General features: G+C 52.6%; 1 protein-coding gene across 2 annotated transcripts; it reads right to left on the bottom strand.

Annotated features, from left to right (window-relative positions):
* Nucleotides 1-1,306: 1,306 nt before the first annotated feature.
* On the bottom strand, nt 1,307-27,123 carry Sbf1 (SET binding factor 1). 2 transcript variants are annotated; one of them, XM_028753642.1, is made up of 41 exons: nt 26,874-27,123; nt 20,429-20,514; nt 19,985-20,122; nt 19,649-19,807; nt 19,455-19,565; nt 18,748-18,853; nt 18,491-18,623; nt 18,282-18,390; nt 18,092-18,205; nt 17,898-17,975; nt 17,395-17,508; nt 17,188-17,316; nt 17,006-17,104; nt 16,724-16,928; nt 16,528-16,640; nt 15,648-15,797; nt 15,314-15,382; nt 15,061-15,219; nt 14,718-14,986; nt 14,466-14,638; nt 14,314-14,387; nt 14,044-14,239; nt 13,722-13,849; nt 12,656-12,834; nt 12,411-12,547; nt 12,098-12,305; nt 11,574-11,770; nt 11,352-11,489; nt 8,562-8,639; nt 8,012-8,193; nt 7,751-7,930; nt 7,120-7,221; nt 6,861-7,046; nt 6,660-6,786; nt 6,454-6,584; nt 6,150-6,380; nt 2,958-3,065; nt 2,641-2,852; nt 2,040-2,127; nt 1,834-1,965; nt 1,307-1,748 (listed from the first exon to the last, which is right to left on the bottom strand). In XM_028753642.1, the coding sequence occupies exons 1-41, from the start codon at nt 26,926-26,928 to the stop codon at nt 1,650-1,652; spliced, it is 5,682 nt and encodes a 1,893-aa protein (XP_028609475.1). In that variant the 5' UTR covers nt 26,929-27,123; the 3' UTR covers nt 1,307-1,649. The 2 variants fall into 2 exon arrangements, with proteins under 2 accessions (XP_028609475.1, XP_028609476.1); XM_028753643.1 differs by lacking the exon at nt 8,562-8,639.
* Between the last annotated feature and the right edge of the window lie 545 nt (nt 27,124-27,668).

Below are 27,668 nucleotides of genomic sequence, written 5' to 3'. Positions count from 1 at the left end.
CAAAGTGTGTATTATTGTTAGGTTGCAGATGCAGCGCCCAGCCTGTGTGGACATGTGGATACCTTTGCTATCCCTAGGCTCATTCTCAGGAGTTGGGACTCATGTTGAAACAGAAATGAAAAGCTCGACCTTAACAGTCAAACCTATGACACCCATCTTGTGAAGGCTTGTCCTACCTAACCTCAGGACCCATCCTGGGAAGTGTACAAAAGGTGTATCCCTCTGGAAGCGAGTATGCCCCAAGGGCCCTACCCCTCCCTCCCAGCAGCTCCTCTGCCTCCTTCTGCCCTGGGCCTCTGCTAGCATTCACCTTTTTCCTCAGTAAGGTGCCTCAGCTGCTCCCCAGCTCTTGACTCAACACCTGAAATGTGGAGAGCAGGACTCTTCCTCCCCAGATCTGTCCTGATGGGTTTCCTGAATCATAGTTCCAGGAAAGATGTGGGGACCAGAAGTCATAGTGATAGAGCAGCAGAGCTGACGTAAGTTCACAGTCACCTCCCGCCACAGGTCACCCCTCTGGCATCTTCACTGGCTCTAACCCCTTCTGTACCTGCTGCTGCTCACCCTCCACCTTAATTAAATAAAGGCAGGGCCCAGATTTCCAGTGGCTAGCCCTCAACACCAACAGCCACCCTGGGACATTCTCCAATGTCTGCAGTACTCATACCTCTCTGCCCCAACCCTGACTACCAGTACATAGCCAGTGAAGTCTAGGTCTGGTGAGGGTCACAGGCAAGGAGAATGGTAACAAGCCCAGCAACAAAAGTCACAACACCCTGAGATGGGATATCAGGGACCTTCAAAGCAACCCCAGGGAAGGAGGAGGACAGGTTTTGACTAAGCCACATCTCCCCATCCTAGCTTCCTTGCTTGAGGACCTTTTTTTCCTAAGAGCTTGTGCTCCCTTCTGTCCAGGGTCTGTGACCTTTGTCCTCTGTCTTCACAATTTCCCAAGGTCTTTTACTCCCTCTACAATGCCCTGCAGCATCCTTGGTTTGAGCAGATGCTCCAGAGCTATCTGGGTAGGAAAGGTGGGGCTTTCTCTGGCATGGAGGCCTGGGGAAGTTGGGTGGCCGAGTGCTAAGCAAGGGCTTAAAAAGTCCTTCCTTTGCTGCTGGAAGTCCCTCCCCTTCCAGTGCAAAGCTGCTCGTGGTCAGGGATCTTGGAGGAAGATGGGCTCAGGTACCAGAAAAGGCATACAAAAACCGATAGCAACCCGCTACCCACTCAGAAGACCCCAGGGTTGAGACAAAGGAGCCCCTCTGGGCAGACCCACAACTCACATTCTGATGTAGGCCCACAAGCGTGTCGTTAGTTCTCTCTTTATATAGACTCTGGTTCTAGAAACAACTTAGCACAGCCAGCCGGCCAGGGCCAGCACACTGATGGGCCGGGTAGGGTGGACTATTTACAAGCCCAGGGCAGGGCTGTACCATGGCCGCGTCCCTAAACGGCTCAGCCATGACACCACAATAAGTTAGAGCTGGCCAGGTGGGGCGGGGCGGGGGCTGTACACACAAGTGCTGGGGGGCTCAGGGCCTCAAATACTGTCGAGGGCCGGGGCTGTAAACATGGCCGGGGCGGCCCTGCCCACCCCTAGTGGTCTGTAACGACTGGAAGCAGAGCAGCCCGGGCAGGGCCGGGAGGGGTCAGGCATCTGACAGGCAGCTCTGGATCCGGTCCACCCACTGCTGGGCTGAGGGCACATCCTGGGCACAGAAGTTGTAAACGCGACGTGTTGTCTTCACCTGGGGAGAGCAGGTTACTGAATCCATGCCCTGACAACTCCAAGCCCCTCGCCCCAGGCGTTCCCCACCCTTGACAGAGGCTCACATCAAAGAAGGCCTTCTCGTCCACAGTCTTGGGGGCACCTATAGTGGGTGTGCCAGGTGCCACAGCTTCCACCTCTGCCAGGTCAATGACACCCTTGCATTCTGTGTCCACTCGGTGGTCATAGTAACGCAGCTGGGGTGAGGAGGAGAAGATGCAGTCAAGACAGGCCTGTGTTCTGTTTCCCTTGTCCCTGTTCCATTACTCACCTGGTGCTTGGTCTTGTCTAGGACAAACCAACGGGCTTTCCAGGGCTTCATGAAGGCTCCCTTCTTGTACAAGGTGCCCTCATAGGACCTGCATTTGTACCAGAATCAGGGCCAGGTTAGCTATTAGGTGGAGGACCACCTCTAGAAATTAGATGGTCAGTCCCTCTATAGTCATCATGTGACAGACACTGGGTCCCAAACACCAGACCTTAAGGGTATCTGGAAGGTAGTCCCATGTGACACAGACACCCTAAAGAGGAAGAGGAACTTAGTAGTCAAATCCGTGGAAGCAGATTTAACTTGTACCAGAGTAAAATGGCCCCTTAAGGGCTCAGAGAGGATGGATCCTGTCTGGCCCCAGTTTCATCTAGTGGCTGTCTTACCAGTACCTCTTGGCTCCATTTCAAACCTGCTACAGTCACCAGGTGTACAACCCAAACCTTTGTTGATGGTGACCTATGCTTGGGCAGTTGTTAGAGCTTCTACAAGTCCTTTTACCTACAGAAAATACTGAACTACTCAAGAGAACCTAACCCCATCTGACAGTCACGAACGGGTCCCAATTCCCAGTCCAGAAGTAGCGGTGGGCCGCGCCTCTCACCTGTTCTCGCTTTCAGCTGTCTGGAATTGGCTGTACAGGGTGCTGGTGCTCCGTCGGGCAGCCTGTCGAGAGCTGGACGTGGTTGAGCCACTGCTCTGGTCACTGTCCAGGCTGAGGCTAAGAGTAGAGCCCACAGGCCCCTCCTGTAGATAGACACCTAGCGAGCGGCGGTGGTGGGGCACAGCTGACACCAGTAGTGAGCTGGGGGTACCCTGCAAAAAGCAGAAGGGGGTTTATATCAGGCTGCTCAGCCTCCATCTCCTGTCAGCACACATACTGGGTATCCCTCAGCCCAGCCTGCCATTCCACCCACTCACACGTCCATCTTGCCGGCCTTCGAGGCGCTGAGCAGCCTTCACCCGGTCCCAGGTGTCTTTCCAGCGTTCAGAAGGTCGACCTAGCTCTGTCTCCAATCGCTGCAGCTCCTGGGGAGAATTGGTGAGCAAAGAATATCCAGAGCTGGAAAGGATAGCTCAGCAGTTATAGCACTTGTTGCTGAGGAGTTGGGTTTGATGCCCAGCATCCACACAGTGGTCACAGCTATCTGTAGTTCCTGGGGATCCAGCACCCTTCTCTGACCTTTGTAGGTCCCAGGCATGTATGCAGTACATATACATACATGCAGGTAAAACATACATACGCATAAAGGTTTTTTTAATTTAAAAATATTTTAAAACAAAAACAAACAACAAACAAAAATCCAGGCTGAGTAGGTATACTGGTTTAGTCAGTAAAGGAAGGCTTGTCACCAAGCCTACCAACTGGAGCGCAATCCTTAGGACCTACATGACGGAAGGAGAGAACTGGCTCCTAAAAGTTGACCTCTGACCTTTCACCCACACACATGCACAGACACTCTAAATATGTAATTTAAAACATTTTTAAAATATATCAAGACCAGGAGTGGTACACTTCTTTAATCCCAGCACTCAGGAGGCAGATGCAGGCCACTCTTTATAAGTTACAGGCCAACAAGGGCTATAGTATATAAGAAGATAAAAATAAAAGATGACAAAGTTATATAGTTCATAAGGAATGAGCACTGATTTTGGTGAATATACTGCAAGCCAGAAAACAATGTAATGATACCTTAGAACTGAATGTAGTGTGTGGGTTTAATTAGTATTCTATCAGTGGGGGTTCAGCATGGGGCTTGAATGTAAAAACTTGCCACATCTGAATTCTATATTCAAAGAAAATGCCCTTTAAAGGCAATGACATGGACTGAGTGTAGTACAGCTCAATGTTAGAGAGCACTTGTTTCCCAGGCACAAAGCTGGAGTTAATACCCAGCTCCACTAAACATGTTAAAAGAAAGAAAGATGGAGAGAAGCAGGCAGGCAAACTGGGCATTGTGTTTCCCATGTACGTCTACCTAGCTGGCAGGCTAAAATACCAGGATCTCTTGAGACTAGGAGTTCAAGGACAGCCTAGGGAAACACAGCAACACCCTATCTCTTAAAAATAAGTGAGAGCTGGGCATGGCAGTTTACAGATGTAATCCTAGAAGCTGGACGGTTGAAGCCAGAGCATCAGGAAGGAGCTCAAGGCCCTCTATAGCTACATAAGACCGTCTCAAAGAACAACCATAGCGGGGCACAATGGCATATGCCTTTAACTAGTAGGCTGAAACAGAAAGATTACTGAGTTTGAAGCCAGCCTGAGAAAAAAAAAACTGTTAGTTCCAGGTTAACTTGGGCTAGAGTGAGACACCCTCCCTGCCCCCCAAACACAAAAAACCTTAAAGATGCAGCAGGCAGGTGGGTGGGCAGGCAGAGGTCATGGCTTGTTGGAGAATACTTCCATGTACACACAAGGTTCCTAGACTGATTCACTCGTTGATAGCACCACCACAAAGAGGTGGGGGGCATTTTCAGATATAATAAAACAAAAGCTTGAGGCAAGGTATGACTAGCAGATCTGTATTACAAGAAATATTAAGTCTTTCAGACTGAAAGGAACTGGTATTGGACTAGATATACAAAGAAAAAAGGAATTAGAAGCCAGACCTAGAGTATGTACTCTCAACAACTGGGAAGGCTGAGGCAGGAGAACCTCAAATTGTTGCCAGCTAGGACAACTTAGATCTTGTCTCAACATAATAATAGTAATAATAAAATAACCAAGTTTCAGCTGTAACTCAGTGGTAGAGTACCTGCCTAGCATATATAAGGCCCTGAGTTCAATCCTCAGTACAGGTAAAGCAAAGCAAAGCAGAAATAGAAAGCCTTTCTCTCATTTTTTAACTTCTTTAAAGCAATGTAAAACAAAAATAAAATACTATACACATTTATGCCATGGGAAAACTAACAGGCTCCAGTAACATCGGATCAGGACAACTCTTCTGATTCCCAGACTATCATCCCCTGTACAAAAGCACCACCCATAGGCACACACATGCACACAACCGAGTAATAAACCCTTTGGGCCAGGCCCTTTACTGGATCATCAAAACATATTTCACATTTACTCCCTCCCTCGGGAGGCACAAATCAAAACCCTCTTTTGCACATGAGGAAACCAGGTGATGCTCACAGAATCTTGAAGGGGACACAGCCAGCACAGAGGAGTGCAAACCTCTTCTGACATAGGACCTGAGGCCCAGACTCTCTGACTGCTCAGCCCTTTTGATGAGCCACAGACAGGAGCTGCCACCCTGTACACTGCCTCAGCTACCACCACAGCTCATTTGACCATTTTCTCTTTCATGGGATCTCTGCCCCTGTTTAATAAGTCTGATTCCTGAGCAGATACGGCCAGAAACGACGGCAAGTTGGAGGCAACAGTGACTCTCTAACCTCCAGGGCTAGCCCCCAGAAGAGCTACTCCTCACTCTAAGGCATGCCTGACAGACTACTGAGCAGAGGTATAGTAAGGAGCTACTGGGAAAGCGCTGCCTGCACTGACAGCAGGTACTGCAGTGGAGATGTGGTCTGTACCTGTCTGTGGGAAAGACTAGCCCCGAGTAGCAGAGCTACGGAGGAAGTGATGGGTCGTTAAAAGGTGGGTCTGATGGAAGGTTCCTGGGTCGTAGGGAAGGTGTCTTGGATGAGAACATTTCTTGGAAGACAGCCATGATGTGACCCAGCCCAGAGACTTCCTAGAACTCAGCACATTCCCTGGAGCCTTCAGAACTGCAAGCTAAATAAATTTCTCTACCTTGTCAACTAACCTAGTATTTCCTCACAGTGACAAAAGTAGATTAATATAACAGGTAAAGGCATACACATATGCTAAGAGCAAAACCCAGGTCCCGAGTCTTGAGAGTTTTTGACAAATGCTTTCTTCTCATTATCTGTAAATATCTATTATCATGAGACAGACCTAAGAACCACAGCTACCCCAAGTATGTAAGCAGTTCATGAGGTGGGCGAAGTCAGAGCCACTCCAGTTCTCAAGGGAAACTAACTACACACACACACACAGACACACACACACACACACACACACACACAGATGCACACACACACACGCACAGGCATTGCCCTGCTGTCTGGGGCAGCACACACCTCCAGCAGACGTGAGATGGCATCAGGCTGGACTCGAGGGCGGCTGTCATAGCACGGCCATACCACACGGCGCCTGCTCTGGGGAGCACCTCCATCAGGTCGTTCTTCTTCAGGAGGTTCAGGGGGTCCCTGGGCCAGCTCCCAGTCATAAGGGGGCCCCTCAGCCAGCGTCTCCTCAGTGTAGAAATCCCACACCTTCAGATTGGACACATTGCTGTAGGGTCGCAGCACCTGGGAGCAAGTAAGCATTACATTCAGAAGCTGGGCCATGCAGGAGCTGCTGCCCTAGCCAGGCCCCACTCACCTCTGTGTCCTCGGGCGCATATGTGTAGTTGTAGAACATGGGGGTCCTCTTGCTTAGCCGATCTACATATTCCCACACAGACTTGCATGCCAGCTGGCCCCTGCGTTCACCCTTCTCCTCGTACAGTAGCCCTACACAAGAATAACACTGAGCTTAGGGCCCTCTGGTCCAGACAGTTACCCCAGATTTCCTTCTTCCCTACATACCCAGCTCAATACGCTCATAGTCAGAGTCCAGCAAGAAGGTCCGGAAACGGCGGGATGCGTGGTGGTAACCAAGGAACTTGAGGTAGAACTGACTGAACTCAAACTCCATGGGGAACTGCAAATGGACCTGCAAGAAGTAGGGGGTCAGAGGTCAGGTTAGGGGAGCACAGCTCAAGTCTACCTACATGGAAATCTACCCACCTGGTGTACACAGTCCAGGAACTGCAGGAAGACGGGCGTGAAGCCACTGCTCTGCCCAGCCAGGGTGTGGGCCCCACGGTGGCTGAAACGATGGCCAAAGGACAGCCACTCTTTTTCCACTAGCAGGCGGAAGCCTTCCAGAGTGCGGTAGAAGGGGTCTGAGAGCAGCTGCACCAAGGATACCACCTGCCAGCACCACCAGAAATCAGGGGGACATCTGAGGAGCCTCCCCTCCCCCTTCCCTGCACCTGCCACATACCTGAGTGGTGATGTCCCAGCCATCCTCCAGGCTCACCAGGACAGAGGAGCCGGAGTCCAGCAGCTCCACGACCAGCACCGAGATCTGCAGCAGCTTGTGTATCTGCATGGACACTACAATCAATCAGGACCCAGAGGCTCACATAGCCAAAGAATCCTTCAAGGCCATCAGTATCTACAGCACTGGATAGACCCGCTCTGCTCTGCTCCGGTCATGCTTGCACTGTTCCTCCAGCCTGCCCACCCCTCCCAGAATACCCATGACAAGGAAGGCAGATTCAGAAGTCCCTGTTTTTGCTGGGTGTGGCAGTCTCACCCTTCAGGTGGCAGCAGTCCCACCCCTCAGCACGCTAGTTTTCACTGGGCACAACAACCTATTTCCATTCTGCAAAAGGGGCAAAGCAGCAGAGGGCCCTGTTCCACAAGCCAATGTGATTCTACACTGGACACCAAACTCCCTGCACACAGCAGACTGGCTCAGACCACCAGCTGCCTCCCCAACACCATGACACTACATAGCAAGCACCTATCGCCTCCCCTCCCCCTCTTCATGCCTAAGATGTCAAACAAGCAAGTCCAGACCCAGAGAGACCTAGCACCCAGGTGGGCAGAGGCAGAAGCAGAGCAGAGACCTGGATCAGCCATTCTGAATCCTCCAGTGAGCGCAGAAAGGAGGCTGGGCTGGGCTCAGTGGCAGGGCAACCAGGAACACAGGCCTTCAACAGTTTCTTGAAGCTGGCTTTCACTTGCCTTGCCTCAAATACTTCAATAGGTACCAGCTCCCACTGTTGCAAGGGATCTGGGCGCACACCCTGGAAGAAGACCAATGACAAACTGTGAGCCATACCTAGCCCTGTGCTCCTCACCTGGCCCTGCACCTCTACCCCAGTTACCTTGAGCTGAGCTTTGTCACCAATGATGTAGAGGGCTGCACGCTGTGGCCGCAGAAAACCAGAATCAGGTGGAGCTCCGTTGGTGTGGGGAGTACTGAGGAGATCTCTGCCAGCTAGCCGAGAACCCACGTCAGCACCAAGACCACTGCTTCGACCACTGGCTCGGACACTGCTCCATTTCCCTGCAAAGGAGACACCCAGTAAGCACTAGATTGAGGTCAGGACACCACTTACCTGGGGCTGGCTGGGCCTGGCCTCCAGGGAGGGGACTGAGTTTCCAGGCAGGGCAGAGTGTTCGGCAGGCCACAAGAGGGAGGAGGACTGGAACACACAAATGCTGAGGCACGTGAGGGGTGGCCTGTGTTAGTGTCTGGATTGGGATCAGGTGCTGGGCAGGTAAGTAACTAGGGCTAGGAGGAGTCAGTTGTGCTAGTCTGTCACAAAGGGGCAGTTAGTGCTGGGTGTGGAAGGAGATATTAGTGCCCAAGACAGCTTGACTCATACTAGGGGGCCATCAGTTCCAGTTAAGGGGAGAGTCCCAGTACGGTACCTCGGGACGCAGTCCATCTGGAGGCCGAGGCCGCCAAAGGGTTGGACAGCGTGGTGACCCTGGCTCGGGGGCTGGGCACTGAGGGCACAGCAAAGAGAAGGCTCAGATTTGGTTCCTGGCCTGGGTTGTCAGAGGCTCCCACCATGCCCCACTCCCAGGGGTCAGAAGCAGGATGGGCCCTTGTCTGGTCCAGGCATGGGTCCTCCCCACCAGGGGCAACTAGGGAAAAGGCTCTATGATACTGGGAAGGGTCAGGCTTTGGAATACTGGACTCTTCATGAAACAGTTCAGAGAAACCTTGTCTTCAAGTCTCTCCTAGACTCTCTTCCTTTATAGTAAGCCAGGGTCTGACTGATAAGACAGTTCCACAAATATACAACACACAACAATGTAGTAGCCTTGCCCAGAACAAAACACAGGTACCTGAGAGCCTCAGTCTTTCGGGAGACCTAGAGGCAACTGGAAGAGGGAGAAAGAAGAACTGGAGGGGTGGGGAGACAGTTTAATTGAGGACATGAGCAGATCTGAGTCTTAGAACGACAGCAGGCAGAGTTATGGGCTGGGACAAGGTAGCAGTATCTGGGAGAAGCCTGGGAGAATCTCAAGTTTATCTGACTGTGTAGAGGCCTCATACAGGACACAGAAAAAGGCATGGAGCCAAACATCACCCCACCCAATGCAGAGATCACTATGGCCAAGCTCAAGGCCAGTCTTCCACACCCTGACTTCTCTGACAACCCCACATTATAGATGGCAGTTAGCCAACTTGGAGTGCAGACAGTATCAGCCTACTTAGGTTGTCAGCTGAAAATTCAAGTAGAGCTGAAGGAAGCCAGACTCCAGATCATCACTGGACAGACAGGGAGGGTAGCCCTACACCCTGAATTTATAACACCAAAGGTAGCAACACTTTCATGGGAGAAGGCTACAGAGATGTCCAGGAGACATTAGGGAAGGCGAAAGCTTATACATTCTCAGGGGAGGATGCTGCCTGAAGGTGCTACTCGGAATTTCTGGCAGAAAGATCAGACTATAAAACACATTTAATCACACAAAAAACAGGTATTCTCAGGGGACGGTGACAATCGGTCAGCCTGGCCTATCCATCAGACTGTATCACTTGGTGACCGTGAGACAGACTTGCTGCCCTGTCCTCAGCACCAGTGGCCAGCAAGTGTTAGCAAGAGATGAAGATCACTGATAGGCACGGGTAAATACAGATGAGAACCACAAGTTTAACAGGGAGTGAAGAAACCTGGGGTAGAGTAGATACAGAAAAAAGGAGGGGCAGACAGCTCCAAGCAAGAACAGATCTGGCTTGGTGTGGTGGCACATGCCTTTAATCTCAGCACTCAGGAGGCAGAGGCAGATGAACTTCTGTAAGCTTGAGGCCAGCCTGGTCTATAAAGCAATTTACAAAACAGCCAGAGCTAAAGGGAAAAACCCTATCTTGAAAAAATAGTAAGAAAGAACAATCAACCATAGGAACCAGACAGACAAGCAACCATAGGAAACAGACAGACAAGACAGACAGACTTAAGGACCCTGGCCTACAAGATGGCTCTGCTCATGGGAACTACTGCCAGCCTAAAAGCCACTCGTGCCACTATGCTTTCAGGATCTGAGCCCAGAAGAGAAAACGTAGCCCTACAACTTCAAGAGGGGAATGAAGGAAATGGGGGGTTAAGGCCTGGCATACAAGATGGACTGGGGCAACTTACTCCCAAGTGACAATCGGTCAGCCTGGCCCATCCATCTGACTGGGTCACTTGGTGACCGTGAGAGCTTGGTAAAATGGGCTATGTAGTCTATGGCAGACGCCACACCTAATGTCGAGACAGATTTCCAAGTACAAGGACCTAGCTTGACACGCACTGGGCTCGGTATACAAGTTAGTGGCTAGAGTTGTAAGCCAAAGGATCAACTGCTAAGGATCCCAGCATCTAGCAGTCAGGCCACGAGAATGAGGCAGACAAGAACAGTGCCCATAACCCACACTTCATTGGCTACCCAGGCTATCTGCCCTCACAGATAGTGTCCAGAGCATACACAGGACAGCTCTCTTTTAGTACTGCCATCCAGAGCAACTGTGAAGACACTCCAGTCCACAGCTAGAGCTGGGCAGCAAGTGCCAGGCAGCAAAAGAAGGGGCTCAACTAATAGCCAGAGGCACCCCCCTGACCTCTGGGCCTCCTTCAAACAACAGACCCATGCATAAGGACAGAAGACGATGTACACAATCATGACAGCAGTTCTCAGGCACAAGTCAGCATGGGAAGAAGGTTGGCCTGGTGCCTTTGTGTGTGTCCAGGTGCTGTGGAGGTATGTATAGGGGATGACAAGGACAGCAAGAACAGTGCAGACAAAACCCAAAGAGCCAGGACAGAAGAATATGAAGGCACCTAACGGGCAGAGTGGCAGCTGGAAGTAGACAGGGTAAAAGAAGGACGAGAAAATGAGTTTACGGATGTTCTAAGGGCTTTAGGCACCAGCAAGCACAGCAAGGGATGAATGGAGCATCTGTTGGACCCAGAGGCCGCTGCTGGATGTGCTGGCTTATGGAAGGTGAGGAAATGGTCAGGGTTACGGTCAGAGGAGATAGGGCCTCAGGACACTCACCTGGTCTGAGCAGTATTCCTGCCCTGTCCCAGAACTCGGAGAGGAGTCCCTCTCTTTGTCCCATACCCAACACCACAGTCAACCCACTTCTGCCCCTGCATAAATTCTGCCATAGCCCCACAAAGTCCTCTTTGCTCTATGGCCACTATTTACTCAAAAGCGCCCTCTCACCGTGACCACCCATGTGGGCTGAGGAGAAGCTACTAAGTGTGTTTCGTCCTGATGAGTCAGCATAGCGTGGCATGGAGCTGACCACAGCCTGCAGGTACTTCTCTTGCTCCAGGCTGCTGGAGTCAGCCTGGGCCTGGCCTGAGAAAGGAAAACCTGGAGCTGAAGGAGGCAGAGACTGGACAGGCAGGGCAGGCAGACACAGGAAGAACAAAGGAGGAGTACCTGGAGAAGGTGTATTCTGGGCCTTGAAGAGACCAACAACACCTTTGCCGTGCAGGCCCCCAGAGCGTAGCAACACAGCCTTGGAGCGCCCACTGCGCCAGCAGACCACAGGGAAGCGGTTTTGGCGGTAGCAGCGGGATACACGCTGCAGGGCATTGTCCTGGATGCTCTGGGGAACAATCAGCAATCCTGGATAGCTGTAGGAGTTGGAGGTATCATGAGGACAGCTCTAAGGCCTTGCTTTTTGCCTACCCACAGAGTCTGACACAGAGGAGGCAAGAAGAGCTAGCTAACAGGGTGAACACAACGGAGCAAATGCATGGCTCCCAGACTCTAAAGGCCAAAGGCGCTTTATGCATATCTGGGTGCCTCCACCAAACCTGTGGCCCAACTCTCTATCCACCTCCTGTCCATGCTCCTTGTCTCTCCTGGATCCATGGCAAGCAGGGAAGGTGTCCAAGCACTGCCTACCACCCCAGTCAGTCTTGGTAAAATCTTCCTGGCGTGTCCTAGCCAGCCCTCACCTGCGACATATGGCATACATGCGATTAACAGGAGAAATGCGAAAGGGCTCAGACTTGGCCCGGCTCAGGCTGCTGCTCAGGGTACCTAGTCCAAGGCGCTGGTAGTCACGGCAACATGCCCGTTCCACCAGGCTGCTCATGGTCATGCGGTCAGAGGGCTTCAGGGCTGAGGACGGGGTCAGTGTGCTAGGCTCCAGCTCCTCTGACACTGTGCAAATGATACAGTTGGGGTCATCACCCAAAGGCCACCCAGGCCCCAGCCTCCATGGGGTCAACTCTGATAGCACAGCACTCTCCCTGACCCTGCTCCCACCTGAGATCTCGTCCTCCTGGTCCTCAGGGGGTGGCTGGCCCCGATGCTCCCAGCCAGGGGGGTTATATTTCTTACGAGTAACATACTGCCGCCCAATGGTCTTTTTAGCATTCTTCACCAGGTTCCGGGACAGAGTTCTGGGGTGTAAAAGTCCAACAGAGATGAGAGGACAGGAAGTCCAGGAAGACTCTGCAAGGGGTACAGCAAGCACCTGGCTGCCCTGGCTCTGGAATCCAGTTCCATACCTGAATGAAGGACCCTTGTCCTTGGTAACCCGTGGCGGCCTGCCAGGTGTGTGAGCTGAGCCAAGTGTGAATGCAAAGGTGGCCCTGATGTCTGGTGGGTACCGAAGCTTGTGTAGCTGCTTTCGGAAGAGCTCAGCACTGTCAGATCCCACCTCCTCATCAAAGGCCATTTTCAGCAGCTGGGTCAGAAAAAAATAAACCCTCAGGGCTCTAAGTGGCCCTCAGGCTCCTCCCTAATCAGACAGTATTTACTTCACAGGCTCCCTTCTTACACCATGCACACCACGAAGGCAGGTGAACTTGGAGAAAAGGCATGTCCATGTAACTCAAGGTCCAATTCGTACAAACTGTAAATTTCAGTGCTAACTGATGAGGTTTCAGTAGAGACAGTACACTCATAACTTGGACTCAAAGGTCAATGCCCCAAGGATAACAACAAAGACACAGGCCACTATTTCAAAAGGTCAAATGATAGCAAGCTGAAAGCTGCTGGAGTCACCTTTTCTTTATATGTGTGAAGGTGTGTCTCTGTATTTTCAATTGTTAATTCTGTTCTGGCAGAGAGCTAAATGCTGGCAGGATTCTAGTATTGTCATTTCTATGGCCTTATATTTGTAAATACTTGTTCTTCCACACCTGCTCAGATACTTGAAGGTCAGACAGTCAGTCCTCTATGCCTAGAGGCAATCTAGAATTGTATCTAGAGATTGTCTTGTTGCTGATTGGTTATAATAAAGAGCTGACAGCCAATAGCTGGGCAGGAGGTGGAGGGGAACTTCTAGGGAGAGAGAATGAAGCAGAAGAAAGCAGTTGTTGGGGACACGGACTGCCACAGAGCAGAAAAGGCTTAGAGTTAGCCACGTGGCAGGTGGTAGGCTAGTTAGTTGGATTAAGTTTAAAGTAGCCGGGAGACTTCCCAAGCAAAAGGCCTAAACTTTAGACTACATTAAAAGTCTCCATATCTCATTTATACTGCTGGTGGGGCCAAGAAAGTCCCATTACAGAGAGCCAATAGGAAACCACTTATAGGGCTCAACCTAGCTGCAGTGGACAAAAGTTTACTCACTTGGAATGTGCAGGAACGAAGCTGCAGCCCATCCTGCAGAAGCTGGTCCACAGGGGTCTGCACACTAACGCGCTTCTCCTTGGTCAATGCAGCCACGGGGAAGGAACGGACTACCACCTGTTCCCCCACTTAAACAGGCCAAGCAGAGTCATGAGGGGAAGGAGAAGAAAAGGATATCTCAGGGTACCAGATACAGACGTCTTGGGTGGACAGGAAAGGCTACAGGGGCCTATCTCCCATCAGGCTTTGATTCTTTGAGAAAAGGGAAGTCTCATCTCCTCCAAAGAGCTGGGAGAGGCACAGAAAAGCTCCAGAGGCTTACCCAGCGGGTCAGTAGGCATCCCCGTGAAGATGACACGGTATGTGGTAAGGAAGACAGCACCCTCAGCTGGAAGTAGAGCAGGGCCCCCTCCACTGCCTCCTACACCCTCCTCACGCCCATCTGGCAGCAGGTACACTCGAAGACCATCCAGGACACACTCCTCACCAGGCAATAAGCGTGGCCTCAGCAGCTTGGGCTACCCAGGAAAAAGAGCAGAAACTTAGAACACAGCCCAGACTTTGTATGCACAGCTGGTCAGCCACTGCTCACCTTCTGTATCGGGGGCAGCCTCTTGCTCTCACGGTGTACAGCCTCCAGGGTCTCAATGTGCATCTGGACAATGTCTAGGAGAGAGCAGGTCTCATACCCTGGGCCCTACAGCCACTCATCTAAGCAATGTTCCCATACCAGTACCACCATACCTGGCACCATGACATGCAGTCCTTTGAGATGGTCACTGGTGACCCCACTCTCTGTGCAGACCTTGTCGACAAAGCGGTTGATGAAGCGGACCACAGCCCCAGCCACATCACACGTCTCTGCGTCTTCAAAGCCACTCTCTGTGTCATAGCTCTCAGCCACACTGCCTGCCATGCTGGGCCAAGAGGGGGTGTGTGGGCACCAGCACCCCCACAACCCCATAAGCCTTATCCCTGGCCCAGGCCGCACCCAACCTGTTGGTGACCAGGCTGTTGCTGGCACTCTCTAGGTCTCCCAACCCTGCACGCTCCCGCAGCAGCCGGCTCTTGCTGCTGTCCAGAGGCAGCAGAAGGTAGCTCATGCGGTTGGCATAGTGGATGGCCTGGCTAAACACAGTGCTTTCCTCCTTCTGCACCAGTTCCTGTTGCTTCTCACGGCTCAGGGTTGGCCATAGGCGCCTCTGCTCTGAAGCCACATCCAGGGCAGATCGTTCATCATCCTGAGACTGTGCCTCCCCAGTCTCCTGTCACAGCACAAGAGTAAGGCAAGGTCAAGGTATCTGCCCCAGAGAGCCCAGGTCCAAAAACTCCTGCATACCTGGGTGGGGCTCACACCATCAGAGGGCTCCAGGTAGAGGGCTCGGATATGGGTCTGCACATCTCCATAGAACATGGCCTCCCAAAACTGTGGTGTGCTCCACACTACATGTTCCTGAACACAGCTGTATGCAAACTGTGTCACCCCTGGGCTCAACTTCTGTAGAAATGAAGTTGGAAAAGTCATGAGCTCACAGACAGTAGACCTAGCTCGTAGAGAGGAAACCTAGCCCCACCACACTCCCAACACTTACCCTGCAGAAGGCTGTGACCAAAGGCAGCAGTGCAGCTGCAATGCCATGCTCATCCAGGGAAGTGCAATCCTGTGAGCAGAGCCAGGAGTGATGGGAAATCCCTACTAGAGAGCATCCCTACCCAATCCCACCTCTCTGGCCATCACAGACCAGCATCTCCCACCACTGCCACGGAACCAATGTCACAGGTTTCAAAGTCATTTCCAATGAGAACTCTCTTCAGCTCCTCCTCCTCCTCAAACTATGGACCTCCCCTGCCCTATCACATGGAGGGACTCCTGCACCCCCCTCTTCCCTCATGTGGTATCACTACTAAGATGAGGGCCATCTTCACCTGCAGGCAGCAATTCATCATGCGGACGACAAAGTCAAACTGCTGATGATCCAGAACTGCACGGTTCTGCTGCACATGCAGATGAAGCTCACGGGCGAGGCAGCGACGGGCAGCTCGCCCCTTCAGGGCCCTGAGAACAGCTGGAAGCAACTGAAAGCAGAGACAAGAGGAAATGTAGAACAGAAGGCAGCACAGGGAGATCCTCACCCAGAGGCAGCCAAGCTCAGGCTCTAAGCAGAGAAAAAAACAAAAGCCAGTGTAACTCAGGTGTGCCCAGGGTTTCATTGACCAATACAGACTAAGTCTTCCAACGGATCCAGCAATTCCACAAATGACAATTGACGAGGACAGAGACACAAGGAAGGTATGCATGGTGCAGGCTCCCAAGCCAGTGTGGACATGTGCTCTGGAGAGAGGCTCCACAGGAACACCACACGAATGTTACTAAGACCTCAAATGTGCTCATGAACACAATGAAGGGCAGAATAAGAGGCAAGATTATTATTAAAGCAACATACAGCCAGGCATGGTGGCTTACACCTGTAATTCCAGCAGTCAAGAGGCTGAGGAAGGTAAGAGCAAAGCCAGCTTTGCTTATAGAGTGAATTGCAGGCCACCCTGGGCTATAAAGATCCTATCTTGAAAACTCTTCCCCCAGACAAAGCAAAACAAAACAATACTCCAAAAACTTTTGACATGCACAAGTCTACACTGTGTATAGTGTATACATTCTACTGCTGTTCACTCAGATGAAAGAGCACCCTCCTATCCACTCAGGCACTGCACAAACTTAGCAATTACCACACTAGAACAAAGAACTGAGTTTCCTGAGACCTGTTGCCCAAAGCCCAGATTAGAAGTTCTACCTGACAGGCCTCACCTTCTTTGCCTCAAGCATTTTCCCTTCAAACACATAGGAGATGCAGTTCCGCACAACCTCCAGCCGACGTGCGCTGTTGATATGAGGCCCACTACACCGCTCCAGTATGGCCGCTAAAGAGAAAGGATGCGTTCACTTTAACTCCTGGCCCTGTACCCATCTGAAAGCAGCCTGCCTTCCCCTTCAGGTTACATACTCATGGGGGGCCCTGAAGGCACAGTGGTCCTCCTCTCAGCTTTGACGGCTGGAGGTGCGCCCTGCATCTTGGCCGCAGCCTGGTCCACAATCCACTGAACTGTGCCCTCATCTAGCCGGGGGAATGGCCGGTGGGTCCGCCGCAGGTGACTGGCCTCTCCTGGCCTCTGCACTTTGTGCATTGCCACAGCTGGGTAAGGGTTTTCCTGAGGGAACATGGGCAGACATTGGCTAGTGGGCCGGGACCAAAGTAGTAGCATGCCCTCCATGTCACCCACCATACATTCTTATAAAGTTGCTCTGCTAGTTCCTGGACATGACGCAGGACACGGTGGGGATGGTTCTCATCTGCTCGCATCCGTGCTACCTCATGAGCCACCAGCTAAGGGGAAAGGAGGCAGGGTGATGAGGTCAGTTGAATGGGCTAGGGGAGGGACAGGTAGGCAGGCAAAGGCAGGGCTGTACCTCATCAAACAGGTCTGTGGAACGGTAGGGGACCCCACGCTCTGATACAAAGCCTGCAAAGGCCATGCCCTCCAACACTTTCATCAGGAAATCATCTTCCACCAGTCCACGCTGGCCTAAGAATGCTGCCTGGGAGAATACCAGGAAGTTAGTTCCACATGGACTCATGGAGCCAGCTCCAGCCCCAGCCCCAGCCCCACAGCCTACCTTATGGAAGCGAATGACGGGTTCTGGGTGGATGCGCACAATGTGTAGGCACCAGCGGTAACCCTGCAGGAGCTGAGCAAAGAGCCGCAAGAAGACAGCACGAAGCTCCTTGTCCTGGGAGAGCAGGTCAGGGCAGGTGAGTATCAGGTCCAGGAGACACTCAAAGATCCTGGGTACTTCCCTCTATTCCCATTCACAGCCAGACACACGTTTCCCAGAAACCTCTGCCACCCCCTTCTGCTTCTCCCAACAGTGCTTCTTAACCAAGTGAGCTCTACAAGTGTTGAACAAATAGCTCCTGTTCGGAGCCCCTTGACTGGTTCACTGTACTGACCTAGACACAGTCACCACACCTAACTATCTGTAGGTAGCTCCTTTGCTCCCAGGCTCCATCCTGCCTAGGCTAGAGAAGCCTGAGGTCAGCTTGGAGGCAGGCTGAATGACACCATAGCTTAGCCATTAGAGGCAATGCAATCTCTACATCAGGGCTGCAGTGACCCCACCTGCATTTTCAGGGAGGAAGCAGATGTTGTAGGAGGTGGAAAGGCAAGGTCAGCCAATGCCAGCTCTGGATCCAGGACCTGTGGAAACAGAGGGGAGCAGGGACAACTCCATGGTGACCTTAGGGTTCCCTGGATGTCAGCTGATGGCTCCCACAAGCCTCAGGTTCCAGCCCCACCCTAACCCCAACCCTCACCATGCTCAGAACATTGTGGGTCTGGCTTTGTAGTGGCTCTGGCAGGGGTGGAATGTGTACACACTCAGGGACAGTCACTGTCCCTCCATCAAGATCAGCAACAATCACGTCCAGCTGTGCACCAAAGGGAACAAACGGTGAGAGACCAGCACGCCTAGGCAGTGATGCAGACACAAGGCACAGCCCTTACCAGCTCCTGAGTCTCTGCCTGGAAGGCCGCATTGACCCCAATGATGAAAGGTGTAGGTGTGCTAAGGACTTCTAGCAGCTGTGCCGGCAGGATGGGCACATATGTGAAGCTGTAACGGGTCAGAAGACACTGTTAGCCCCAGACACAGGACACAGGGGTAGGCAGAAGGACCTGGAGGAGACAGGAGGAGGGGACAGGCAGAAAAGCACCTGTATCTGAGAGGGAACAGCAGTGCCAAGAGGCCCCTGCAAGCATCTGCTAGACGTTGGTAGCTCCTGGACAAGAAGAGGACTTTGTGCTCAGTAAGGGCAGCACAGAACAAAGACAGCACATTGGTGATGCCTGAAGAAAGAAGAAGGCCTGGTGAGGGCCCATGTCCCTACTCCAGAACCCAGGGAGCACCCACACCTCTGGCCACCAGCCCCAGGACAGGACATTGGGGGTGGGGTATGACAGGCAGTCTCACCTAGCTGGCGGAAGAGCAGGGCTACACTACAGCGGCTGACAGGCAGTGAGTCTGCCAGTGGAGTCTGAATGACCTGCCGGTCACCAGCCCCCAAAGAGATGGTTCTCTGTAGAAAGAAAATGACCAGAGCTTAGCAGTAGAGCTGGAGCAAATCTGAGCGCTTGGCCCCAGATGAGCTGACAAATCTTGAGATGGGACTGGCTTAGATGACTGGAGGGAAAGGTCACACCCTGCCTCTCTTGGCTGAGCAGCGCTGCAGAGAAAACTCAAGGTAAGGGGGGGGTGCCTCTGATCTGGGTGGGGGCAGGGCCTGAGTGGGCAGAAGAAACAAAGAATCCATACCGCTCCTTCCTCAACAGAGTCCAGCTGCACAGGACAGACAGACAGAGAGACACCATTAGACACAGGGCACAAAGTAGGAAGCAGAGAGACGGACAACAGCATCCAGTGAGAGGAACACACCCAATGATCAACAGGATAGAGAGACATAAAATGTAGGCCCAAAGGTATAGGCACAAAGTCAAATAAGTAGACAGGGCTAAGAACAGATGGCAAGAGTGGCACCGAGAGCAGAAGAGAGTGTCTAAGGCATTGGGCTGAGCGTGCTCAGTTAGCCAGACTATCTGTACCCCACAGGTACCCCATCCCCCACCTCCTATGACTGTACCAGGAAGGCCTGTGGCCATCCAGCTGTCTCCAAGACCCACCTGAGACCCGCCAGCCAGAGGGACGGTGCATGTGAGCAGGTTCCCAATCACATTCTCCAGGCTCACATTCAGCCCTTCCACATGGATAGCATAGATGAGACCAAGGCTATTCTGCAACAACCAGATAGGGAACAGTGGTACAACTGACAGGAACACCCGCTGCCCTGCCTTGCTGCTATGGAGGCCCTCCTCACCCTGAACACTTCGGCATGGTCCAGTCTAGACACCAGAACCAGAGTCTTTGGAGCAAAAAGCTGGCCAGGCTGGGCTGTGGCTGTGGCTGACAGCCGTGCTTGGCCTCCTCCATCTGCCTCTTCCTCCTTCTCTGTGGCATCTTCAGTGCACATCACTTCCTGCAGACAGAAACCCATTCTCCTGGCTCTAATCAGAGTCATCCCATGAGACCATGTGGAAGACAGAGGTGACTCAGACCCAGCCTTCCCCAACAGGAACATACCCCCAGAGGTAGAGCAAGCTGGCCATGGCCCAAGGCTCAGCTTCACATGTTGCACACCAGAGCTTACGCTGACCTGTGTGGACTCCACTGGCTCCCAGAAGGTCAAGCAGGCGCAGTAGTGCCTCTCAGAGTTGATGTCAGTAAGGACAGCCACAAAGAAAGTTGGTGGATTCCTCTCGGGACATAGCTGCCACCCACTGGGCTGGCAAAACTGCAGAGGGATCAACAGTTAGTGCCTGCACCCACACCTATAACAAAAACTCCCCCCTTACCCCTACCACCTATCCTCAAGCATCTGTCCTGACAGGGCCTAAAGTTGCAGGGTATATGAAGCACCTGCTAGTTACCCAGGGAACACCTGAACCTCCTAGCCTCAGCTCTCTGGGTGAAAGGAGTAACATAGCTCTGGCCTCACCATCTAGGGTATGCCCACGAGGGACATAGTGACATGAGCAAGACAGCCTGCCTGTCAGGCCAGCTACCCCCAATCCCTTTAATGCTAAACCTCCACACTCACCAGCTCAATGCCCTGGGGGAAAGGGTTGTCCTCCCAGTCCTTCTCCGGGAAGCGCTGCAGGATCTGGCCCTGGCCTTCCCCACTCCCTAAGAACAAGAGCAAGTGGTCAGAGGACCTTTCCCCACACACCCCAACCCTCCCTCATACTGTCAGGATTGGCCCAGGATGGAAACAGCCTCTTCTCCTCTGGCACCAGACCAACCTAAGCTCCCAGATCTACCATTTTTCTAGACTTCTGGGTAGATGAGCCATCGGATAAGTGCAGACCCCAAGGCCACCATAAGGAAGAGAGAGAAGCCCCCAGATCCCTCCTCTCACCTACCAGCACAAGCTAACCTTTCATTGTACAGGAGCCTTTCAGGGAGGAAGAGTTTTAGCTAACTCAACATCTTCCCTGACTGCCAGCCTGCAGCTTTAGCCTCCCCTGCCAACAATGAGCACCATGCAGATTGTGGGCATGTCTGGATATACAGGACATATTTGGGGATCTTGGTGACCCTGTCACTTGTCTGCCCTGGGCCCATGTGTGGAATCCAAGCCTTAGCTCCTCTTAGGATGGGGGTGGAAATACCAACCATGGATCCAAACTGCTACCTATCCACAGGACCTCAGAGACAGTTCCTCCTAGAACACAAGTCTCCAAAAACAGTTTAGCAAGTATATGCTGCCCCTTTGAGCCTTGAAGCTCCCAGGCTCCCTCAGTATGTACCAGCAAGGGAAATACTTCTAAGTACAGTCTATGTAAATGGGGTGAAGGCCTTGCCTGGGGCTCATCTTACACCACCAAATCAGGAGGCAAAGTGAGGGCAGTGGTGAGGATGTATGAGGACTTCCTTTGTCTCACATGCACATGGAGGATGGAGCCTGGTATGGCAGTGCTTCTCAACCTTCCTAATGTTGCAACCTTTTAATATTCCTCACATTCCTTGTGTTGTGACTCCCAATCATACAATTATTTCATTGCTACTTCATAACTGTAATTTTGCTACTGTTATGAATTGCAATGTGAATATCTAATATGGAGGATATCTGACCCCAAGGGGGGTCCCAACCCACAGGTTGAGAATCACTGTGGTATGGAAAGAAAGACAGGCCTCCTCACTTTTGCCTCTCACACACACGGCTTCAAGATTCTCAGGGTACAGTGCTCTCCCATCCTTTCCATGGACCAGTCTCAATCCAGATGCTCCCACCAGTGGAAGAAGCAGAAGCAGACAGTGAGGGTAGGGTGCTCTACATAAAAAGTCTTCTCATGGATCCCCCCTGCTCAGCCTAAGTTCCAGAAAACTTCTGTGTGCAATGAGTCTGCTTGCTAGGCTATAGCCTCATAGCCATCCAGCCTAGTCCACTTGAACACAGTTGTGCTGAACCACTAAGCCCAACGCAACAATCCACAATTCCCAGGTCCCCTAAAAGCAACAAAACTCAGCTGCATCCATGGGAGACCGTGCATCTCTCCAGAACCATGGAGAAAGCACCATGACTGTGAACACTAGGAAGGTTGCTGCTAAGCAGGAGGTGGTGGGGTGCAGGGGCCTATTATGACTCACAAAACCTCAGCTTCCTGCTCCCCTCCTCCCACCACCAACACCCTGCAGGCGACAGGCAACAGACAAGGAAGGGACAGGTGTCTGCTGGTGTCATGCCTACCTACACACACCCACACACCTGTCCCACCAAGATAAAACCCCCAGGGGGTTCCTCAGGTCCCACCCTCAACAGGCCTAGGCGGTGCATGTACTGTGAAAACACACACACACAAACACACATACACACCACACAACCCCACCCCCCAGCCGTGGCTCCTCCCCCCACCTACTCGGGCAAGAGCCTCCTTGTGTTCGGCCCTAAACCACCATCTGGGCCCAGCCCTGGCTGGCACCCAGGGCTCACCCAGTTCTTGCCACGAGGCAGCATGCGGAGGAAGGAAGGGGGGGTACACAGACAGGGACTGCAGCCTCTGCCCTGCAGCCTTCCCACAAGGACAGGAGGGCTAGTAGCCTTCTGACGGTTGTTTTTAGCAGCCTCTCTACCCAGGGGAGTTGGCACAGAGAGGATGGTCACCTTCCACTGCCAGTATCCTTCATCCTGTGCAATGTTCATTCCCACTTCCCACTAACCTGAAAGCCTTCTGAAGATTCTACACTCTAAAGAGCTCCTTTCCTGAGACTCCCAACTACCTCATAAAGGTAGACAGGTTGACAGCCCAATGGGTATCTCTCCTGAGGCCCTTCTGTATACTGTAACAGCCCAGGATTTGACTTTCAGGTTTCAGTCTAGTGCCTCCTCTAAGAAGCTTGCTACCTACTCGCTATCTAAACCTGGGGCCTGGAGCAGGACTCTGAGGTCCTTCCCTCAACAAGTCCAAGCCCTCTGCAGACAACTGGTCCACCTGGAGTAGCTGAACAGACACGGGTTCCTGTGCGCAGCACAGACTGCAGCCTAATTAGGGCTTGCTGGATGCATGCAGTCAGCTATGTGACCGTCTCCCCACACCCTGCCCGACTCACGCCTCACAAACAAACAGGTTCTTCAGTCACAAGTGCACAACAACTTCCGGAGCCCTAAGGCACAGTAGGCCCTCCCAATGAGACCATGAGGAAGCCTGGTTAACTCTTTCTGGCTTCCCTGAGACCCTAGGCTGCTGGCTTGCATTTGTGTGAGGGGTTTTGCCATGTTCCTCTATGTCTGTCATCTACTGAAGACTTTTGTCAATAAGAGTAACCTGCAATGACTGTACTTAGCCCTACAAAGGACTGCCCACTTTGGATAGACAAGGGCAGGCGCATCCTCCCTCCCTATCCCGACCCTGCTACAACGAATCCCAATAGCACAGCCATAGATTACAAGGCAGTGCTCTTTGGGCAGCTTATGGAGGATGGACACTAAGGTCCACTAAAGCAGAGATGGGAAGTCTCTGACCCACTCTTGAACCCACAAGCTGGGTAGGCCCACCCTAGGAAGATACACTGAGATTCCTATACTCAAAAAGGACCGCAGCAAGAGCTTCCTCCAGCAGCCAGGCCCATGCAGACTGGGGGCCTGAATGCAGACTGGGTGGCAGAATGCAGATCACGTGTTCTGTCATCTGCTGGCAGCACCTCATCACTAGTGCCAGGCTCCGATGCCTGGAGGACCAGCCATGGACAGTGTGCACTGTGGGAAGGCCCAGAAAGAATAGCAGTTCTCCTGACTGATCTACCACATATCTCACTATACGTGCTGGACAGCACCAGGTAGCTGGTGCCTCTCAGGAGCCTAGCTATAGGAAAAGGGAGAGGAAACAAAAGAATTCCGCCTTCCTGCTTTTCTACCTATCAGACCCGAACACGAAGACACAACGCCCCAGGCAAGCTGCAGCTGACTTGGTGTGCAGCGGGAGCCTACAGCTCTTTCAGATGTTCTCTTTGACCTACCCCCAATCTATAAACGGACCACAGAAACTTTAACCCAAGACCTTAGACCCTTAAGCTCTCAGGGTGTGGGGGGAGCTGGGAGGGAACTGCAGCCACCCCAAACAGCCCCAACCTGATCTAGAGGGAGGGCAGGGCCATGGGTGGGGATAGTCGATGGGCCCAAGAATGTGGCCACCTCATTACCATCAAGGCTGAGGGAAGGAGGGCAGGTCATAGAATACAAATAGTTTTCTTGGTGGATGAAGATGTAGCTTTTCCTCCCTAGCAGAGGTAGAAGGGTACCTGTGAGGTTTAAGTCAGGTAAAGTGTCTGATAGCTGGCGTTCCCAGATAACTGAGTATTGGCCATGCTACAACCAATTAAGTGATCATGTCTGGGAACTGGGCAGGGGTCTCAAGCTATGCTGTCTGGTCCCTCATGCTAAAAAAGGTATCCAGTTCAGTAACAAGACAAAGCACACAGCTCTACTCACTAAGTGCGGGGCCTATGCCATGCCATCTAGCACCCTCTAAACTTAAGAGTCTAAAGTGAAAGAGTTACACACAGCCCAGGCATTTACTGTCTGTAGCCTTGCCCACAGGTCACCAACTGTAACCATTAGCAACCAGAATACTCCCTCTGGTAGGACTCTGGGCCTAACCGAGGCAGTTTTAAAAGGCACTCATTACCAAGGTCCTACTCCTAGAAGCTCTATAAAAAAGGTTCTGATTCAGAACAAAACTAAGGTATCCTCTCCCTCGTTCCCCTTAATCTAAAAGACCCTACACCCTAGGGCAGTCAGCACACGCCGTCTGCAGAGACACCTACCTAGCAGTATTCGTACGTACATCAGCTACTCAGACCTTAGATGTAAATTATCTCCTTGAGCCCGTCCTGAGCTATACGTTTACACACAAGTGTTTCTGACAGCCTCGGAGGAGCTCCATGTGACTCATTCCATATGAAGACAAGGAAACTGAGGCAGAGAGTACACAGTGACTGGCATAAGCCAAGTTGGAGAAGAGTGACAAAGGAAGGACAACTAATCTTCAGTGCACTCCTCAGTTTGGGGTCTTCAGCTCTTGGTACTCACATCCCTTACCTTATAGATAGATCTGCCTTCAGTCCACACCCAGAAACCCAATTCCAGGCTGGTTCCTCAAAGGAAAGCCTTGGGGCTGAGTGGTTAGCCAGCAGCCAGTCAACTCTGACCCTAGAAGGTGATGCTCAGAGAGCTCGTTGACCTTAAGTTTCTACAATGATGGGTAATTCAAGAATTACTCCATTACACCATTCAGGAAAAGTAGCCACCTCTGGCCTCAACCTTCTATCCTGTCCTGTACAGAGGGCAGAGGTCCATGTCTCTTGAATGGCTCTATCAGTAAGCCCACATGTGTCACATCAACTTCTCATGGAGCCCACCCACACCTCATGTCACCTTCAATTTTACCTCATTCAAAGCAGACTTCCCCAACCTGGCCTCTACCTACATTCTGTCTCACAGGTCCTTCTTCATACCCCTCTCACCACCACCCAGGTCCATTTTGTTCCTCCAGCCCTGGCCTAGCACCCAGTCCGAGACCCCCTGAGAAACACAAGCCCTCAGCTAGCTTTCGTTTCCTCACTCCCAGCAGCACTCCGTTCCTGGCCTTCACATATGCCTTGGAGCACAGGTTCTCCCTCTGTGAGCCAGCACAACATTGGTGGCAAGCCTCCTGCTCAAGGAGGATGAAGACAGTGTGGTCTCTGCCTTTGAGGACTCCCTCTCTGGAGGGAAAGACAGATGCTTGGGACTGAGTGCCAAAAAGACACAGACTTGAATACATGAGAGCAGAAAGAAGCAAGGGATCTGGAGACAGAGGTGATGGTGGTGGTGATGATGATGGTGATGTTTTCCATTGCATACAGGGTCCAACATGTGAACATTAAATGAAGAAACAGTCCTAGTGGAGACTTAGCAAGAAGAAAGGCAAAGAAGAAAGTTTGGGTCCTGAATGGTGACAGTAACAGCTGCTCTGAGAAGCAGCAGAGTAACTATGTGGAAGAGATAACTGGAACATGGTAGGAGGCATTACATCTAGGAATCATGGGCTACCTCATCTGGCCACAGCTGTCCCTAAGACAACTGCCCCTCTGCAGGTGGACTCTGACAAGTCCCAGCCTCCATTCCAGACCTACACTCAACTTCTCTGTGCCAGATCCTATGCTGAAGACAGGGCAACGGCAAGGCAATCTCAGTGGGCTATTGGGAGAAATGAGATCATATACACAAAGGGTTGTGCAGGGCCTGGCACACTGAGGACTCCAGCCAACACCCCAACACTGTTGTCTCCATGGCTGTTGCTGATGTCACTGTCAGGCTCCGTTTTCTCCTACCCCCTGGACTGAAGGGCTCTCAGACACAGGTGCTAACTCCAGATCAGGGCCTCCTAGACACGAGTACCAATCACCACACTGATCCCCCACTGAGGGACTGGCTTACAGACTTGAGCACCAGGAATGCTCTTCTCCAAGTCTGACACTTTCTTCTAAAGTCTGGCTCAATACCACCTATGAACCCCTCCCCCTCCACTGCACCCCACGAAGCGTGCTTGAGGCTTCAGACCTAGCATTGGGTCAGAAAAGCTGGAAAAACGAAACGTTCCGCCCCCCTCTCTGAAATTCCCAGACACAGCCACAGGCAGTCGGCCAAGGCGGGGTGAGCCCATCCCACCCAACTTGGAATCGGGGAGACTGAACTGCAGCAGGGTCCTCCAGCCTCCCACGCCCGAGCTACACGGCCCTGCCCACCTCGGAACACCGACGCAGGTGCCCAGGTATAGGAGGACGGTATAGGAGGACGGTTCTTACATAGGCCAAGTAGTCCGGGGTCCTCGCGGGTTGCCCCGACGCCACCGTGGCCAATGACTACGGAGGCCTCTTTTCGCAACCCCCGAGAGCTCGGCCCCAAGTCCTGACCCTGCCTCCGGCCGGGTCTTCTTAGCTTCAAGTCCTCAGTCCCAGTCCCTCAGCCCCCAGCTCGTCCCTCGGCGCTCAGACTCGGCACTCACCGCGCGGGTGCGGCCCGAACGCCACCAGCACGAAGTAGTCCGCGAGCCGCGCCATGGCAAGGGGCGCAGGCGGGCTCCACGGCTCGAGGATTCGATGGCGGCGCGCTCATGGCCCGGCGCTGGCCCTAAGCTGCACACTTGGGACACCCCGGGCCCGCTCCTCTGCGGCGCCGCTGACCAGGGCTTCCGCCGCCATCTTCCCAGCCAGCCGGCCCGCCCGAGCGCTTCGGGAGCCTGCGCAGTTCTGCCCCTCCCGTGTAGGCGGGACCTGGCACAGTGCACTTCCATTGGTCCACTCCACGTGGGGCGGGTCCAGAGCGCGCTGCCCCGCCTACTAACACACGCTCAAGGACCATCTCAACCCTTTGGGCGGGTGAAGCTTACGGCGGCCGGGGCGGGTCAGCTACCCTGGTCCCGCGGCCGACATTTCGACCCGAAGCACCGGTCAGGGTTAGGGCATACTTTCCCGTCGGAACTGAAGCACCAGAATGAAGGGAGACCTGGACCTCACTCTTGGGAGAGCCTAACTCCCAGGGTCAGGGGCGTGGTCCAGCTCAATCTGGCTGAAGCAAGCCAGTGGACTTCAGGCCTTGTCCAGCCAGTCTCCCAAACTAGAGGACCAAGCTGGGGGATGGGGGAGTGTCAGGGCTTCGTCACACACCCTGTCAACCTTATAATGACCAAGGGAGAGACTTTACAGGCTTTTTTTTATTTTTTAAGTTCCCAGTGCAGAAAAGGCCAGCTAGATATCCCACCATTTGGATGGGTGGGCTATCCCACCTGCATTAAAAAAAA

Source organism: Grammomys surdaster, unplaced genomic scaffold (genome assembly GCF_004785775.1).
Source record: "Grammomys surdaster isolate TR1022 unplaced genomic scaffold, NIH_TR_1.0 125953, whole genome shotgun sequence".
Taxonomy (NCBI): Eukaryota; Metazoa; Chordata; class Mammalia; order Rodentia; family Muridae; genus Grammomys; species Grammomys surdaster.
The sequence above is the reverse complement of the archived record's forward strand: the minus strand, read 5'-3'. Positions and strand labels throughout refer to the sequence as shown.